At 37.2% G+C, this 17825-nt stretch overlaps 1 protein-coding gene across 2 annotated transcripts in view; it reads right to left on the bottom strand.

Annotated features, from left to right (window-relative positions):
• Positions 1 to 17825, bottom strand: part of PDE3B (phosphodiesterase 3B) — a 220183-nt gene that overhangs the window by 69017 nt on the left and 133341 nt on the right. For both annotated transcript variants that reach the window (XM_004050742.5, XM_055355866.2), the window contains 2 exons: positions 16779 to 17027; positions 14219 to 14355 (listed from right to left, as the gene is read on the bottom strand). In XM_004050742.5, the coding sequence (XP_004050790.5) occupies positions 14219 to 14355; positions 16779 to 17027 (386 nt within the window). The remainder of the gene's footprint in view (positions 1 to 14218; positions 14356 to 16778; positions 17028 to 17825) is intronic.

Raw genomic sequence — 17825 nt, 5'->3', positions numbered from 1 at the left:
CTCACTGAGAACTACTGGACTAAAGTATAGTTTTTCATTTTTTTCTGTTCCCTATCCTCACAGGTATTGACAACTTTTATTAGTGTAGGAAAAAAACAAGCAGTAAGCAAATAATACCACCCAATGAACTCATCTCCCTGTCAATGCTCAGTCATTCTTCATATTTTCATTGTGTGAAAATAAGTAATTCAAAACCAAACTTTTGGAACTTTTATTCTGAGCCTTAAAGGAATGTGATTTTGGGACCTCAGTCACTAACAGGCAGCTGTAACCTAGGCAGACATAGCCTTGATTTCCCTGATTACAGATTAGCCTTTTATTCCCCCCTAACTTACACTGCTTTGCTAAATGCTGCAAATAACTAAAGGATGTCAGAGAAGACTCCTTCCCTCTTTACTGTTGATCTTCATTATAGATTAACTTCCCTTTTTCTTCTCTTACACAAAGACACACTTTCTAAGATGGACTGTTAAATATATTCTTTTAAAATGGAAAAAGAAAACAAACAAGCTGTAACTAATCAAATTGCTGTAACTCAGAAGCCAACATTGTGTGGAAAATGTTATTCTGCTAAATATCTTTGTTTTCTGCCTATACAAATATGATCTTAACTTTTCAACTTTGAAGCACTGACCCTATTTCCTTGGAGTCTGTGTTTCCTGGATGGGCATCCACAGCTTTGTGTTTGAATAAACTCTTTTAAGCTGGATTCTTATCCTTTTGATTATTTCATACCGGCAACTGCCTACATGTGGGGTGGCAAAGACTGGAAAAAAAGAGTAACAGTACCACCCGGGGCAACATTCAAATAGAAAAATGTGTGTGTTCCCAGGCAAGATGGTTGAATAGAAAGAGCTCCAGTCTGCAGCTCTCAGCAAGATTGACACAGAAGGTGGGTGATTTCTGCATTTCCAACTGAGGTACCCGGTTCGTCTCACTGGGACTGGTTGGACAGTGGATGCAGCCCAAAGATGGCGAGCTGAAGCAGGGTGGGGCATCACCTCACTTGGGAAGGGCAAGAGGTTGGGGAATTTTCTCCCCTATCCAAGGCAAGCTGTGAGGGACTGTGCCGTGAGGAACAGTGCATTCCAGCCCAGATACTACGCTTTTCCCAGTCTTCGCAATCCACAGACCAAGAGATTCCCTCCGGTGCCTACCCCACCAGGCCCTGGGTTTCAAGCAAAAAACTGGGCGGCCATTTAGGCAGACACCAAACTAGCTGCAAGAGTTTTTTTTGTTGTTGTATTGTTTTTTCCATACCACAGGGGCGCCTGGAACGCCAGCAAGACAGAACCCTATACTCCCCCGGAAAGAGGGCTAAAGCCAGGGAGCCAAGTGGTCTGGCTCTGCAGATCTCACCGCCACAGAGCCCAGCAAACTAAGATCCACTGGCTTGAAATTCTCACTGCCAGCACAGCAGCTGTCTGAGATCCACCTGGGATGCTCAAGCTTGGTGGGAGGAGGGGCATCTGCCATTGCTGAGGCTTGAGTAGGCGTTTTACCCTCACAGTGTAAACGAAGCAGCCCAAAAGTCTGAACTGGGTGGACCCCACTGCAGCTCAGCAAGGCCATTGAGGCCAGACTGCCAGATTTCTCCTCTCTGGGCAGGGCATCTCTGAAAAAAAGGCAGCAGCCCCAGTCAGGGACTTACAGATAAAACCCCAATCTCCCTGGGACAGAGCACCTGGGGGAAGGGGTGGCTATGGGTGCAGCTTCAGTGGACTTAACCATCCCTGCCTAATGGCTCTGAAGAGAGTAGTAGACCTCCCAGCACAGTGTTCAAACTCTGCTAAGGGTCAGACTGCCTCCTCAAGTGGGTCCCTGACCCCCATGTATCCTGACTGGAAGACACCTCCCAGTAGGGGCAGACAGACACCCCATACAGAAGAGCTCTGGCTGGCATCTGGCAGGTGTCCCTCTGGGACAAAGCTTCCAGAGGAAAGAACAGGCAGTAATGATTGCTGCTCTGCAGCCTCTCCTGGTGACATCCGGGCAAACAGGGTCTGGAGTGGACCTCCAGCAAACTGCAGCAGACCGGAAGCAAAGGGGCCTGACTGTTAGAAGGAAAACTAACAACAGAAAGGAATAGCATGTCCACTCAAAGACCCCATCCGAAGGTCACAAACATCAAAGACCAAAGGTAGATAAATCCACAAAGATGGGGAGAAACCAGCACAAAAAGGCTGAAAATTCCAAAAAACACAACGCCTCTTCTCCAAATAATCACAACTCCTCACCAGCAGGGGAATAAAACTGGACAGAGAATGAGTTTGATGAACTGACAGAAGTAGGCTTCAGAAGGTGGGTAACAACAAACTAATCCGAGCTAAAGGAGCATGTTCTAACCCAATGCAAGGAAGCTAAGAACCCTGAAAAAAGGTCAGACGAATTGCTAACTAGAATAATCAGTGTAGAGAAGAAAATAAATGACCTGATGGAGCTGAAAAACACAGCACGAGAACTTCGTGAGGCATACACAAGTATCAATAGCCTAATTGATCAAGCGGAAGAAAGGATATCAGAGACTGAAGATCAACTTGATGAAATAAAGCAAGAAGATTAGAGAAAAAAGAATAAAAAGGAATGAACAAAGCCTCCAAGAAATAAGGGACTATGTGAAAATACCAAATCTGCGTTTGATTGGTGTACCTGAAAGTGACAGGGGGAATGGAGCCAAGTTGGAAAACACTCTTCAGGATATTATCCAAGAGAACGTCCCCAACCTAACAAGACAGGCCAACATTCAAATTCAGGAAATACAGAGAATATCACAATGATACTCCTTGAGAAGAGCAACCCCAAGACACATAACTGTCAGATTCACCGAAGTTGAAATGAAGGAAAAAATGTTAAGGGCACCCAGAGAGAAAGCTCAGGTTACTCACAAAGGGAAGCCCATCAGACTCACAAAGGGAAGCCCATCAGACTAACAGCGGATCTCTCTCGGCAGAAACCCTACAAGCCAGAACAGAATGAGGGCCAGTATTCTTTTTTGAGATGGAGTCTCTCTCTGTCACCCAGGCTGGAATGCAGTGGTGCAATCTCAGCTCACTGCCACCTCCGCCTCCCAGGTTCAAGCAATTCTCCTGCCTCAGCCTCCTGAGTAGTTGCGATTACAGGCGCGCACCACCATGCCCAGCTAACTTTTGTATGTTTATTAGAGACGGGGTTTCACCATGTTGGTCAGGCTGGAATCGAACTCCTCACCTTGTGATCTGCCAAAAGAAAAAGAATTTTCAACCCAGAATTTCATATCCAGCCAAACTAAGCTTCGTAAGTGAAGGAGAAATAAAATACTTTACAGACAAGCAAATGCTGAGAGATTCTGTCACCACCAGGCCTGCCTTACAAGAGCTCCTGAAGGAAGCACTAAACATGGAAAGGAACAACCAGTACCAGCCACTGCAAAAACATACCAAATTGTAAAGACCATCGACACTACTAAGAAACTGCATCAACTAAAGGGCAAAACAACCAGCTAGCATCATCATGACAGCATCAAATTCACACATATTAACCTTAAACGTAAATGGGCTAAATGCCTCAATTAAAATACACGGACTGACAAATTGGATAAAGAGTCAAGACCCATCAGTGTGCTGTATTCAGGAGACCCATCTCACCTGTAAGAAGACACATCAGGCTCAAAATAAAGTGATGGAGGAATATTTACCAAGAAAATGGAAAGCAAAAAAAAAAAAAAAAGGCAGGAGTTGCAATCCTAATCTCTGATAAAACAGACTTTAAACAAACAAAGATTAAAAGAGACAAAGAAGGGCATTACATAATGGTAAACGGATAAATGCAAAAGAGCTAACCATCCTAAATATATATGTACCCAATATAAGAGCACCCAGATTCATAAAGCAAGTTCTTAGAGACCTACAAAGAGACTTAGACTCCCACACAATAATAGTGGGAGACTTTAACACCCTACTGTCAATATTAGACAGATCAACGAGACAGAAAATTAACAAGGATATTCAGGACTTGAACTCAGCTCTGGACCAAGTGGACCTAATAGACATCTACAGAACTCTCCACCCCAAATCAACAGAATATAAATTCTTCTCAGCACCTCATTGCACTTATTCTAAGATTGACCACGTAATTGGAAGTAAAACACTCCTCAGCAAAGGCAAAAGAACAGAAATCATAACAAACAGTCTCTCAGACCACAGTGCAATCAAATTAGAACTCAGGATTAGGAAACTCACTCGAAACCGCACAACTACATGGAAACTGAACAACCTGCTCCTGAATGACTACTGGGTACATAACAAAATGAAGGCAGAAATAAAGATGTTTTATGAAACCAATGAGAACAAAGACAAAACATACCAGAATCTCTGGGACACATTTAAAGCAGTGCGTAAAAGGAAATTTATAGGACTAAATGCCCATAAGAGAAAGGAGAAAAGATCTAAAATTGACACCCTAACATCACAATTAAAAGAACTAGAGAAGCAAGAGCAAACAAATTCAAAAGCTAGCAGAAGGCAAGAAATAACTAAGATCAGAACAGAACTGAAGGAGATAGAGACACGAAAAACCCTTCAAAAAATCAATGAATTCAGGAGCTATTTTTTTCAAAAGATCAACAAAATATATTGACCACTAGCCAGGCTAATAAGGAAGAATAAGAAAAGAATCAAATAGACACATTAAAAAATGATATAGGGGATATCACCACTGATCCCACAGAAATACAAACTACCATCAGAGAATATTATAAACACCTCTACACAAATAAACTAAAAAATCTAGAAGAAATGGATAAATTCCTGGACACACACACCCTCCCAAGTCTAAACCAGGAAGAAGTCGAATCCCTGAACTGACCAATAACAAGTTCTGAAATGGAGGCAGTAATTAATAGCCTACCAACCAAAAAAAAGTCCAGGACCAGACAGATTCACAGCTGAATTCTACGACAGGTACAAAGAGGAGCTAGTACCATTCATTCTGAAACTACTCCACACAATAGAAAAAAAGGAAATCTTCCCTAAATCATTTTATGACACCGACATCATCCTGATACCAAAACCTGGAAGAGACACAACAAAAAAAGAAAATTTCAGGCCAATATCCCTGGTGAACATCGATATGAAAATCCTCAATAAAATATTGGCAAACAGAATCCAGCAGCACATCAAAAAGCTTACCCACCACGATCAAGTAGGCTTCATCCCTGCGATGCAAGGCTGGTTAAACATACACAAATCAATAAACGTAATCCATCACATAAACAGAACCAATGACAAAAACCGCATGATTATCTCAATAGATGCACAAAAGGCCTTTGACAAAATTCAACACCCCTTCATGCTAAAAACTCTCAATGAACTAGGTATCAATGGAATGTATCTCAAAATAATAACAGCTATTTATGACAAACCAATAAGCAATATCATACTGAATAGGCAAAAACTGGAAGCATTCCTTCTGAAAATTAGCACAAGACAAGGATGCCCTCCCTCACCACTCCTATTCATCATGGTAGTGGAAGTTCTGGTCAGGGCAATCGGGCAAGAGAAAGAAATAAGCGGTATTCAATTAGGAAGAGAGGAAGTCAAATTGTCTCTGTTTGCAGATGACATGATTCAATTATTTATAAAACCCCATTGTCTCAGCCCCAAATCTCCTTAAGCTGATAAGCAACTTCAGAAAAGTCTCAGGATAAAAAATCAATATGCAAAAATCACCAGCATTCCTATACAACAAAAACAGACAAACAAGAGAGCCAAATCATGAGTGAACTCCCATTCACACTTGTTATAAAGAGAATAAAATAACTAGGAATCCAACTTACAATGGTTGTGAAGGACCTCTTCAAGGAGAACTACAAACTACTGCTCAAGGAAATAAGAGAGGACAAACAAATGAAAAAACATTCCCTGCTAATGGATAGGAAGAATCAATATCGCAAAAATGGCCATACTGCCCAAAGTAATATATAGATTCAGTGCTATCCCCATCAATCTACCACTGACTTTCTTCACAGAATTAGAAAAAACTACTTTAAATTTCATATGGAACCAAAAAAGATCCCTCATAGCCAAGACAATCCTAAGCAAAAAGAACAAAGCTGGAGGCATCACGCTACCTGACTTCAAACTATACTGCAAGGCTACAGTAACCAAAACACCCTGTTTGCCTGCCTGGGTATCACCAGGAGAGGCTGCAGAACAGCAATCATTACTGCCTGTTCTTTCCTCTGGTACTGGTACCAAACCGATATATAGACCAACAGAATAGAACAGAGGCCTCAGAAATAACACCACACATCTACAACCATCTGATCTTTGACAAACCTGACACAACAAGCAATGGGGAAAGGATTCCCTATTTAATAAATGGTGTTGGGAAAACTGGCTAGCCATATGCAGAAAACTGAAACTGGACCCCTTTCTTACACCTTATACAAAAATTAACTGAAGATGGATTAAAGACTTAAACGTAAGACCTAAAACCACAAAAATCTTACAAGAAAACCTAGGCAATACCATTCAGGACACAGGCATGGGCAAAGACTTCATGTCTAAAACACCAAAAGCAATGGCAACAAAAGGCAACATCGACCAATGCGATCTAATTAAAGAGCTTCTGAACAGCAAAAGAAACTACCATCCATCAGAGTGAACAGGCAACCTACAGAATAGGAGAAAATTTTTACACTCTATCCATCTGACAAAGGGCTAATATCCAGAATCTACAAAGAACTTAAACAAATTTACAAGAAAAATACAACCCCATCAAAAAGTGGGCAAAGGATATGAACAGACACTTCTCAAAAGAAGACATTTATGCAGCCAACAAACATATGAAAAATGCTCATTATCACTGGTCCTTACAGAAATGCAAATCAAAACCACAATGAGATACCATCTCATGCCAGTTAGAATGGCGATCATTAAAAAGCCAGGAAACAACAGATGCTGCAGAGGATGTGGAGAAATAAGAATACTTTTACACTGTTGGTGGGAGTGTAAATTAGTTCAACCATTGTGGAAGACAGTGTGGCGATTCTTCAAGGATCTAGGACAAGAAATACCATTTGACTCAGCAATCCCATTACTGGGTATACACCCAAAGGATTATGAAGCATTCTATTATAAAAACACATGCACATGTATATTTATTGCTATTCACAGTAGCAATGACTTGGAACCAACCGAAGTGTCCATCAATGATAGACTGGATAAAGAAAATGTGGCACATACACACCATGGAATACTACGCAGCCACAAAAAAGGAAGAGTTCATGTCCTTTGCAGGGACATGGATGAAGCTGGAAACCATCATTCTCAGCAAACTATCACAAGAACAGAAAACCAAACACCACATGTTCTCACTCATAAGTGGGAGTTGAACAATGAGAACACATGGACAAAGGGAGGGGAACATCACACACCAGGGCCTGTCGGGGGGTGGGGGACTAGAGCAGGGATAGCATTAGGAGAAATATCTAATGTAGATGACGGGTTGATGGGTACAGTGAACCACCATGGCATGTGTATACCTATGTAACAAAACTGCACATTCTGCACATGTACCCCAGAACTTAAAGTATAATGATAATAATAATAATAATAATAAGATAATGAATTGAGCTTTCAAACACTTAGACATGCAAACAAAATTAAATCTCATATTCTTCTTGTCCATATCATTCACAGCATACAAACACACTCTAAAAGCTTCTAGTTTAAAATAAAAAAGAAAGAAAACAAAAAAAGAGAAAAATCTGTGTATTCTACCAAAGTCCACTCCCTGATTCTATGATTAATAGTCAAGACAAAGAGAGATTTCTCCTTTCAGAATGGCACCACAGCACTGCTCCACTGTCTTCTACCTTGATCCAGGGTCTTTCAATAATTTCAGTATATCATACATTCATTTAGCTATTTAGAATTAAGAGTTACAGGTCAAATGATAGGTTCTCAGATTAGTTCCCGAATCTTCCCATCATGTCCTGGCCCAGCACCAGATAAATACACACCTCAATGAAATTACATAAATCAATACGAAGAAAGCAGAAGACAAGCAGACGAGTAGTTCCAATGACTACTAATAGTTGGCAGGAAGGTGATTAAAGTCAGACTTGGTGTGATATTGTGAAATACATATTTGGTTTTAGTCCAGTCCCTGTTTCCTAGCATACAACTCCTAAACTCCTGAGGATCTCCAAAGTGTCTTTTTGTATGCTAATGAGTTGACTGACGGCTGGCAGCTCCTAGGTAGCTTCAGGATAGAGGCTAGTCACTTGAAAGACCAAGACAGGATTAGATGATGGGGGTTTTCAGCCCCACTCCCCAACCTCCAGAGAGAGGAGAGGGACTAAAGCTTAAATTGCTCACCAATGGCCAATGATTTACTCAATCATGCCTATAAAATGAAGCTCCTATAAAAATCCAGAAAGGACTGGGTCTGAGGAGCTTGTGAATAGCCAAACACGTGGGGGCTTCCAGGAAAGTGAACAAGAACATGTCCACAAGCAAGGAAGGTGGTATACTCCAACTCCACAGGGGCAGAAGCTCCTGTACTCAGGCCCCTTCCAGACCTGTCCTTTGTATCTCCTCATCTGGCTGTTGATTTGTATCCTTTAAAATATTCTTTGTAATAAACCAGTAAACATGCCTCCTTGAGTTCTGTGAGCTGCTCTAGCAAATTACCTGAACCCAGGGAGGGGGCTGTGGGAACCCTGATTTACAGCTGGTTGGTCAGAAGCACAGGCAAAATAACCTGAGGCTTGCTATTGGCATCAGAAGTGGAGATCAGTCTTGTGGGACTGAGTCCTTAACCAGTATGATCTGACGCTATCTCCAGGTAGATGGTGTCAGAAATAATGGAATTAGGCTGGGCATGGTGTCTCATGCCTGTAATCCCAGCACTTTGGGAGGCCGAGGCAGGCGGATCACCTGAGGTCAGGAGTTCGAGACCAGCCTGGCCAACATGGTGAAACCCCGTCTCTACTAAAAATACAAAAATTAGCTGGGCGTGGTGGCATATGCCTGTAGTCCCAACTACTCAGGAGGTTGAGGAAGAATTGCTTGATCCCAGGAGGCAGAGATTGCCGTGGGCAGAGATCGTGCCACTGCACTCCAGCCTGGGCAACAGAGTGAGACTCTGTCTCAAAAAAAAAAAAGAAAAGAAAAAGAAATAATTGAATTATAGGACACCTAGCTTATGTCTACTACAGAATTGCTTGCTTGCCTGCTTGCTTGCTCGCTTGCTTGCTGGTGGGGAGAAATCCCCACACATCTGGTATCAGAAATGTGCTGTCAGAGTATGGTGGAAGAAATTGAGTTTGTTTTTCTTTTTCTACTCACTTGGGAATGAGTTGTCAAAAGCAAACGAACAAGAGACGTCAAAAGTTACAGTCCCTGAGCTAAGCTATATTTTAAGAGCTGACTTCTAGACAGTCAATACAAATTACCTTAACAAGGTCTGTACCAACTCAGTTTCAATGCAGTTGTATAAACTTGATAACTGTAGATGTCTAAATTTACAGAGTTATTCTCTTAAGAAGCTGAGTAGGATGACACAATTAGCCCTCTTGAATTGCTGGGGTTCAAATAGGGTCAAGTTTGCTAATATAACCTTGGTGTAAGTCTCTGATAAATTATAAGGCACAGAATTTAGCGTACATACTATTGCCAGGCAACGAGTTATTAGATTTGATTACACAGCAGCGGTGAAGATAAATGGTGACTCATGGGTTTAAAAGCAAGTCTCTTTAGTGTAGGAGGTAACTATAATTGATAGCCCACAGGGTAATTGAACACAACTTGCCTATTTTTTTCCCCAGGGAAAACCTGTTCAAAAAGAGTGATCTGTGAGCCCTGAATATATGCTGTTTGACCTCAGAGAAGGCTGGGTCCCATCACTCAGTTCAAAAATAGCAGTTCAGTCTTCTTTTAACTCTAAGTATAGGTTGAGCATCCCAAATCCAAAATGCTCCAAAATTCAAAATTTCTTGAGTGTAAACATGACTCTGCAAATGGAAAATTCCACACTTGACTACATGAGATGGGTCACAGTTAAAATATAGTCAAAACTTTGTTTCAGGCATAAAATTATTTAAAATATTATATAAAATTACCTTCAGGCTATGTGTATATGAAATATAAATGAATATTGGGTTGTATCCCCAAGATACAACATTATGCATAGGCAAATATTCCAAAACCTGAAATCTGAAACACTTCTGGTCCCAAGACTTTCAGATAAGGGATATTCAACCTGTACTAAAACTAGAACTCAGAGATGGGTAATTTAATCATCAGCAAATCCAGAAAACAACCTTTCCTGGAACTTTCTGACCACAGAAATCTCATCCCAGATCTGAAACTTAAGCAGAAGGCAAGATTAAGGGTCATAATCTCATGTGGATACCATACCTCTGCAGGACACTTGTTAAGCAGCCATTTGCCTTCAAAGATTCATTTTAATGCAATCTCGAACTCTTTATAGAAATTAAACAGGCTTTAGAGGAGTAGTAATGGCTGACATAAAGTAAAATGTGAAAAGCGCCGTAAGAGAACGTGTTATGGAAATTCAGAGGAAGAAAAGAGTACTTCTCCTTGGAGAAGGGAGAAGGACCTCCAGGTGTTATCCTTATAAGGTGATTTATGAGCCCAACTAAGGATATACAGAACTGAAGTTAGGATCTATTCCAGTTAAATTGCTTTTTAAATTAAAAGGGTGCACAGATGGACAGAGAGAAGATCAAATAGTTCAGCTTGACTAGAATTTCAGAAGACCAGAGGAAGGTGACGTTGGAAACATATTTTGGTGTTGTAAAGGAATGGCCTCCTTAATTAGTAAAATCTCAAGTCCTCTAACAGATGAACAATAATAAACTCTTAACAATAAGAACAGGGTCACTGTTCAATGGGGGACTAACTCTTCTTCCCTGTGGTTTTCTTTCTTCTGATTATTTTTATCATAGCTCCCAGGGTTATAATACTTAACTTTTTTCTCTAGGCAAAGCATGAATAAAAGCAAAATTAAATCCTGTATTATTCTTTACACAAATAGGGTATTACTTTTTATCCAAATACCTTATATATATTTCATTGTTTGTATTTTAATTATTTTGAAACATAATTTAGCTTAATTTTCAAATGGTGTTAAACCAAGAACAAAATTACCAGAAAACATCAAGGAAGAGTCTTAAACAAGTTACATGCCTACTGTTTTTACCTAGAAAGCTTTCCATATCATTTTTCTATTCTCATTATTTGAAAGACTGCTCATCTGTGTTAGTTCATTTACTTTTTCCAAGTAAGGGCTGCAGCTCTGTCATGAGGTAATAATTGGGTTTCACATTCTACACTAGGAATTTGGGCGTTATTCTATAGGACTGGTAAAGAGTCCAAAAGTGCAATGACTAGACAAACTATATATAGTCAGCTCTCTGTATGTGAGGTTTCTACATCCACAGATTTAACCAAGCCCAAATCAAAAATATTCAAGGAAAAAAACACAGTAATAAAAAAATACAAATAAAAAATAGAGTATAACAACTCTTTACATAGCATTTACATTGCCTTAGGTATTATAAATAATCTGGAGGTGATTTAAAGTATATGAAAGGATGTGTAGAGAGAATATGTAAATACTACACCATTTTATATAAAGGACTCAAGCATCCATGGATTTTTGTACCCATGAGAAGGGGAGGGGCCTGGAACCAATCCCCCAGGGATAACCAGGGACAACTGCAATCACAGTTTTATTTAAGGAAGATTTCTAGTGTAAGGTGGAAGATTAATAAAGTCAAGAAGGATACTGGCAACTGGAATTAAGAGGCTAATTCAATAGCCCAAGTAAGTAGCAATGAAAGCATAAAATAGTATAGGCACAGTGATAAAGGAGAAGAAGGAAAAGAGAGTAAAAGATAATGCAGACAGATATCTGACAACTGTTATCTGTAGAATAAGGTAACAGGATGCAAAGATAACACCAAGTCTCTAAGTAAATCAATTTTGTAAGCAACCACTCCACTAGAGGATAGCAGCATTGTGCCGGGAAATAAGGGCAGAACAATAGTAACAGACAAAAAAGCAGCTGGAATGATGAGAAACCTGGTATCAGGCATAGGCTCAGGAAATGAGAGGTTCAACACTGGAATCATGTTGAAATCAGTCAGGCAAACTGTGATCAGAATTCAAGACTCAAAATCAAGGATATGAGATCTCGATTCTGGAGTACTATAATATAAAGTCAAGATGATTTCAGAGTCATAAGTCTATGAGTTTTGTGCTACTAAAGTCTAAAGATTCCCGAACAAAACATCACTATGCATTAAAGATCTAGAGCTGCACTAATATGGATGTCACATATATCTACAAAACAGTCACATATGGCTCTTTATATCTGAATGAAATTAATAAGAATTAAATCACATTTAAAATTCAGTTCCTTAGTCATGCTAGACACATTTCAAATGATTAACAGTCACATGTAGCTAGGGAGTACCATATTAGACAGTGCAGATATAAACTATTTCCATCATTGCAAAAATTTCTATTAGACAGCACTGATCCAGAGATTTGAGTCTGAAAAGGAATAGTGGTTGTAAATGTTTCATATATTCCCATCGTAACCCACCTATGTGCAAAGTACACATAGACATTTATTACCAAGAGGCTCCAGCTTCTGCAAACTAGAAAAGATACATCTAGCCTGGTCTCTTTAAAATAGACGTACATAATACCACCAATTAATTTATTCTCCAAATTTCTAAATATTTTATGAGGCATAAATTTTGTTTTAATGAGTTAAGTCACTACATAGAATCTACCTACATTTAGCTTTATATAATAAACACTTTTCAGAGTTAAAGATTAGTTTTCTCTGAACTATGTTTCTATTGTAATCAATTATCTGAGGAAGCAGGATAAAAATGACCTTAACTCAATGTATCAAATGTTTCTTTAACTGCAAATGCATTGCTGTTACATCAGTATGAAAGGTTAAAATATAAAACATTTTTATCATTCCTTTTAAAACCCAGCTATATTCTCAAGATAATGCTACCCATAGTTAAGAAATACTGTCACATTTTCTGTTCCTAACATCATTCACTTCCCTATATCCTGCTTCCTTTACAAAAAAAAAAAAGACTATGATGTTCAGGCCATGGCAAATTTTGGACCAATGCTCATTTTCCTGTACAGTACTCTTCATACTTCAATCCATTCCTGTTTTAGACATCACTTCATTCAATTTTTCTTTTACAAAAAAGGAGTTCACCTGCTTGAATATATTATACAAGATTCAAATTAATAAACCACCTAAGAATCTAGAAAATTATAATCATCTAATTATCTGTTAACATAAATTTTAACAAATAGCTATGATCCAATCCTGCCATCTACTGTTTCAAATGTGAAACTATACAGCTCAAAAGTATAAAACATGCTCAGTAATACCAGAAAGTGGTTAACACAGAATTTGCGCCAATTCCAATATTATATTAACATAATTAGAAAGCTGAGTAAAGAAAAACTTATGACAAACTCAAACAAGGATCAGTAACCTTCCTGGCTTTCAAAAGACAAAGTACTGTATTATTAAATCCTTTGTTATCAGGGTAAATGTATATATTTACATTCAGGAGATTTCAGCTCCTGCATTTTCCCAGCCTCATTTACTTAAAGTTACTGATGCCTTTCATTTATAAGATTAGCATTGTTCAGTTCCAAGTAAATCCTCAACAGAATATGGAATATATTAGTTGTCTCAACCTCCAGCAGGAACAGGATTTGAAAGTCTGGTTACCTTAAACCTAACAATTGTGATAAGCCTTGGAAACGTGCTCCTCTTTTCAGAAGTCAGTAATTCTGCAGACCTACCTTTGGATACTATTCATTGGATTGGTGGCTAACCCTGTAATGGCCACTTCTATCGATTTAAAAACTTCCCCAGCATCCAGTCCTGAGTTGATCCTGATTTCCCTAAACTATCTCATGTTCTCAGGGATCCAGCACATTTTGTACCCAGCCTATCAAAATTTTAGGACAAGACACATTAGCGTCTTTTTAATAATCAGTTTCTCTATTTTACCATATTATTACTACACATGTTATCCTATACCTAAAATACTTCAACCATTCCTTTCTGCTTCCAGAACTATTTGAAACATTATTGACAGAAACAAAGTAGATGCATTTGATTCAAGTTTCTTAAAAGGCTCTGCAGATTTTACCTTGAAATGCCAAATTCTTGGTGAGGCCTTTTGCCATTATTACGATCCCACCTTGAAGACTGTTCAACAGGTAGCAATCCTGAAGTTCCTGAGGTTCTCCTCAGCTGTGGAGTTGGCAAACTATTCCTATTTAGTCCCTGTTGAATAATTTAACAATGGTTTAAAATGTCACTCTTTAATATGCTATATATGTAATATTAGTGATGGCACATGAAAGTATCAATACAAAGTATATTTTTAACATGTACAGAGAAAAAAGAAACATTTTATTCTGAAAATCTGTCAATTTACTCCAAATTTCACACTCTATTTTGTTATTCTATTCCTCTTCCTCCTACTAAAAAATATGTCTGAACTCTATAATTTAAGCTAGATTCTTTTTCTTTTGTATATTTTATTACTTGTTTCATAAAAAACAATCGGCAATTTAAAAAGTGGATATGAAAGATTTACCCTGAAAATCAACTTCAGAGGACAATCTTAGGATCAGGGATGATCAGCCCTATATTCTAAATTTTTAATATTTTCAGTACAGTGCTATAGAATTTACTTAGCTGTTAATCAGGAGAAACTGCAGGATTCTGAGTTTGAATAAATGACTGAGTTAAATACAGAACACCTTTAGCATTAATATTTTGCCCTAATTTTAAAAAATATTCTCAACTAACCCAAATGTTCAATTAACAATATTCCATTTTTGACCATTATAAATAAGTGTTTTACTGAGATTTACATAATAGTTTCTGCTTCTTATGAATTTCCTCTATCAGCAGACACTGCAGCAATCTCAGAGATAAGTATCTGTCTTATATTTCAGTTTTCCCAAGGACACTGATTTTGTAAAGGTTAATAGTTAATTAGACCTGCAGTGAAAAAGTCCTTTATGTTAATATCCTTGTTGACTGTCATTTAGGTTCATATGATCTTTCTTTGTTCTTAATGTGTATTAGATAGTTATATTAAGTTGTCTGTTCCTTTTCCCTTTTGCCTATTGTTTTTTCAATAAATGCCTTTGCCCTTTTCTGAAGTAACAACAAGCTTTTTATATGCTTTTCCAAAAGGAGAGACAAATTCGATATAGAGTTCTAATAACGAGTTTAAAGAACACAAAGAAAAGGAATAAGGGTTACTTCCTGGTTCTTATATGACTTACTCTATCAGTAGATTCCAGAACCCAAAATAACCTTGATTAACTACAATGCTCAGGAAATGAGGCATTTAGGCATCCTGTTTAATTAATATTATGTTTAAAATGTTCCTAAAATGTACCAGTACACTTTTCTACACACTAAATACTGATATCAATATGATTTCTAATTAAAAATTTTAAGAATTACTATTTTTAAAAATTACTATCCTGAGTATCAAATATCAACAGAAAATGCAAAGAAAGAGTAACATATAGAGTGAAAACTAACTCAAGAATACATTAGAGTTATTTTATTTATGGTTTATTGCTATGCCCTCTGAATGCTTGTGATTAACCTCTTTCTTATAAGATAGAGTGCTAAAAAGGAAGTCATATAACTAAGTACTAATTATTTGGGTTTTGACTAATGTAGGTGCTACTGCATAAACTTTAAAAAAATAAAAGTATCACATAACAATGATCCAGATTGTGATCAATACTTCTGAAATCCTTTTCCTCTAATTGGGTTTGCTTAACTTTTCAACATTTCTAAACCCTAATGCTGACAACTGATAAAATTAACTGATGATCAAAATCCCTACAAAAACTATATTTACCTATTTCTAAGTTCTATAAGCATTATTACAATTGACAAAATTAACTGAAATAAATTTTGTCTTCTCTTGGTTAGTTTCCTTATCTGGAATAAAGTGGTTGAGTAAAATAATTTCTACAATGTTTCTAGTTTTAAAGTTTTATGATTTTAGCTATTGGCAAATATACTGATAATAGTCAAATAAAACAAGTAAAAGCACTCTGAACAAGGATAATGCATACCCATTTAGAACAGTATTTATTATTTTCTAAAGAAAATCCTATTTTGAAATATTTATATTTTAAAGAGATATTTAAATAGAATCCTCTATTCTAATGATATAAAAATCAATGCCTACTGGGCTACAGTAATCTTCAGTAGGTGTAAAAGGGGGAAAACAGGGTTCAAAAAACTTAAAAATCATTTTAAAATAATTCTATGTAATTCATAAAATGAATATGATAATGACCATTTCTTCTTGGCTCAATAAGAACAATTCCTAGATTCTAAAGAATAAAATAGAGCAATAACATGATCTGACTACTAGTTTGTTGTACAAGCCTGGAACAAAATTTGCTTGCTGTTCTCTACTTCTTAACAAGAATAATAATACATAGTTGTTATAACTGCTAATCACAGCAATGTATTTAAAATAAAAACTGAATACTCAACTATAATTATTTGAGCTTATAATTGCCTCTAACATCCCAAGCAGCTCAATATTATGTCTGGTCCTTGAAACGAAAATTGTATTTTATATAGAATTTAAAGGAGCAGTTAATTTGAAAATATCATTAAATTTGATAAATAGGGTTAGATGATTACTGTATTTCGACCTTGTTAAGTTTTCTATCCCCTTTCTCAGCTGGGTCCTCTATTTCAGAGCAGGGGTAAAATCCAGGAAATGGTGTGAGAGGATTAATCTTTGGCCTACAGGAACCTGAGAAAGCACCCATTAAGCTACTAATACTCCGTAGAGAGGAAATGACTTGTGGTGGAAGGCTTGGATCAGTCAGAAGATCTGACACCATATTGCGAGCCTCATTTAGCACTGAAAGATCAACTCCATTTGCACCTCCAGAATTCTAGAAAGAAAAAAAGTGAAATTTTCATTCATTTGTACATGGCATAAATGATATAACAAATGGTATAATTCTAACTTAAAATTTATATATATATATGTAGCAAATAACCGTTAACTTTAATTTTTTTCTTTTTCGCTAGCTGATTATCACATTATATTTAATGGTATTAACTACTAACACTGAATTACCTTATGACTAGTATAAAACTAAATCTGTATTTACTTTAAAGTCTGTAATTTGAACATTTCATTAATTCGTTGATTATTTCCTTTCCTTTATAACAAAATTTCTTTTAAACATACAAAGCATTTATTTCATTTACCTTACTCACTTTAGAGGCAGTCTAACACAGTGACAAGGTTTTGTAGCAAACATACCTGAATTTGAAACCTAAACTTTAATCTTACCTGTGTAACCTTGAGTAATTTACTTAACCTCTGAATATTTTAGTTTCTTCAATGTAAAATCAGGATAGTAATGTCTACCTTATTATGGGCTAATATGAGAAATCTGATAATATATGTAAAGCAAATAAAGCAGTGTATAATGTATGATTTAAAGCACAAAAAAGTATTATTACTATTAATATTATGGAAAATGATGAGATAAAAATACAGAAAAATATGTTATAGTTCAAAAGAGACAGCAATAACTTAAAGATGAATAATTAACAAAAACCTCACAGACAGAGTAGCATCAGGCAAGGCCTTAAAAAATTGGTAGAAAAAAATTTTTTAATTTAGAAGAAATATGTCACCGATGTAAACATGAGATGATTTTTACTCTTTGAAAAAACAT

Source organism: Gorilla gorilla, chromosome 9, assembly GCF_029281585.2.
Source record: "Gorilla gorilla gorilla isolate KB3781 chromosome 9, NHGRI_mGorGor1-v2.1_pri, whole genome shotgun sequence".
NCBI lineage: Eukaryota > Metazoa > Chordata > Mammalia > Primates > Hominidae > Gorilla > Gorilla gorilla.
Note: the sequence above shows the minus strand (reverse complement) of the source record. Positions and strands in the feature narration are given on the sequence as shown.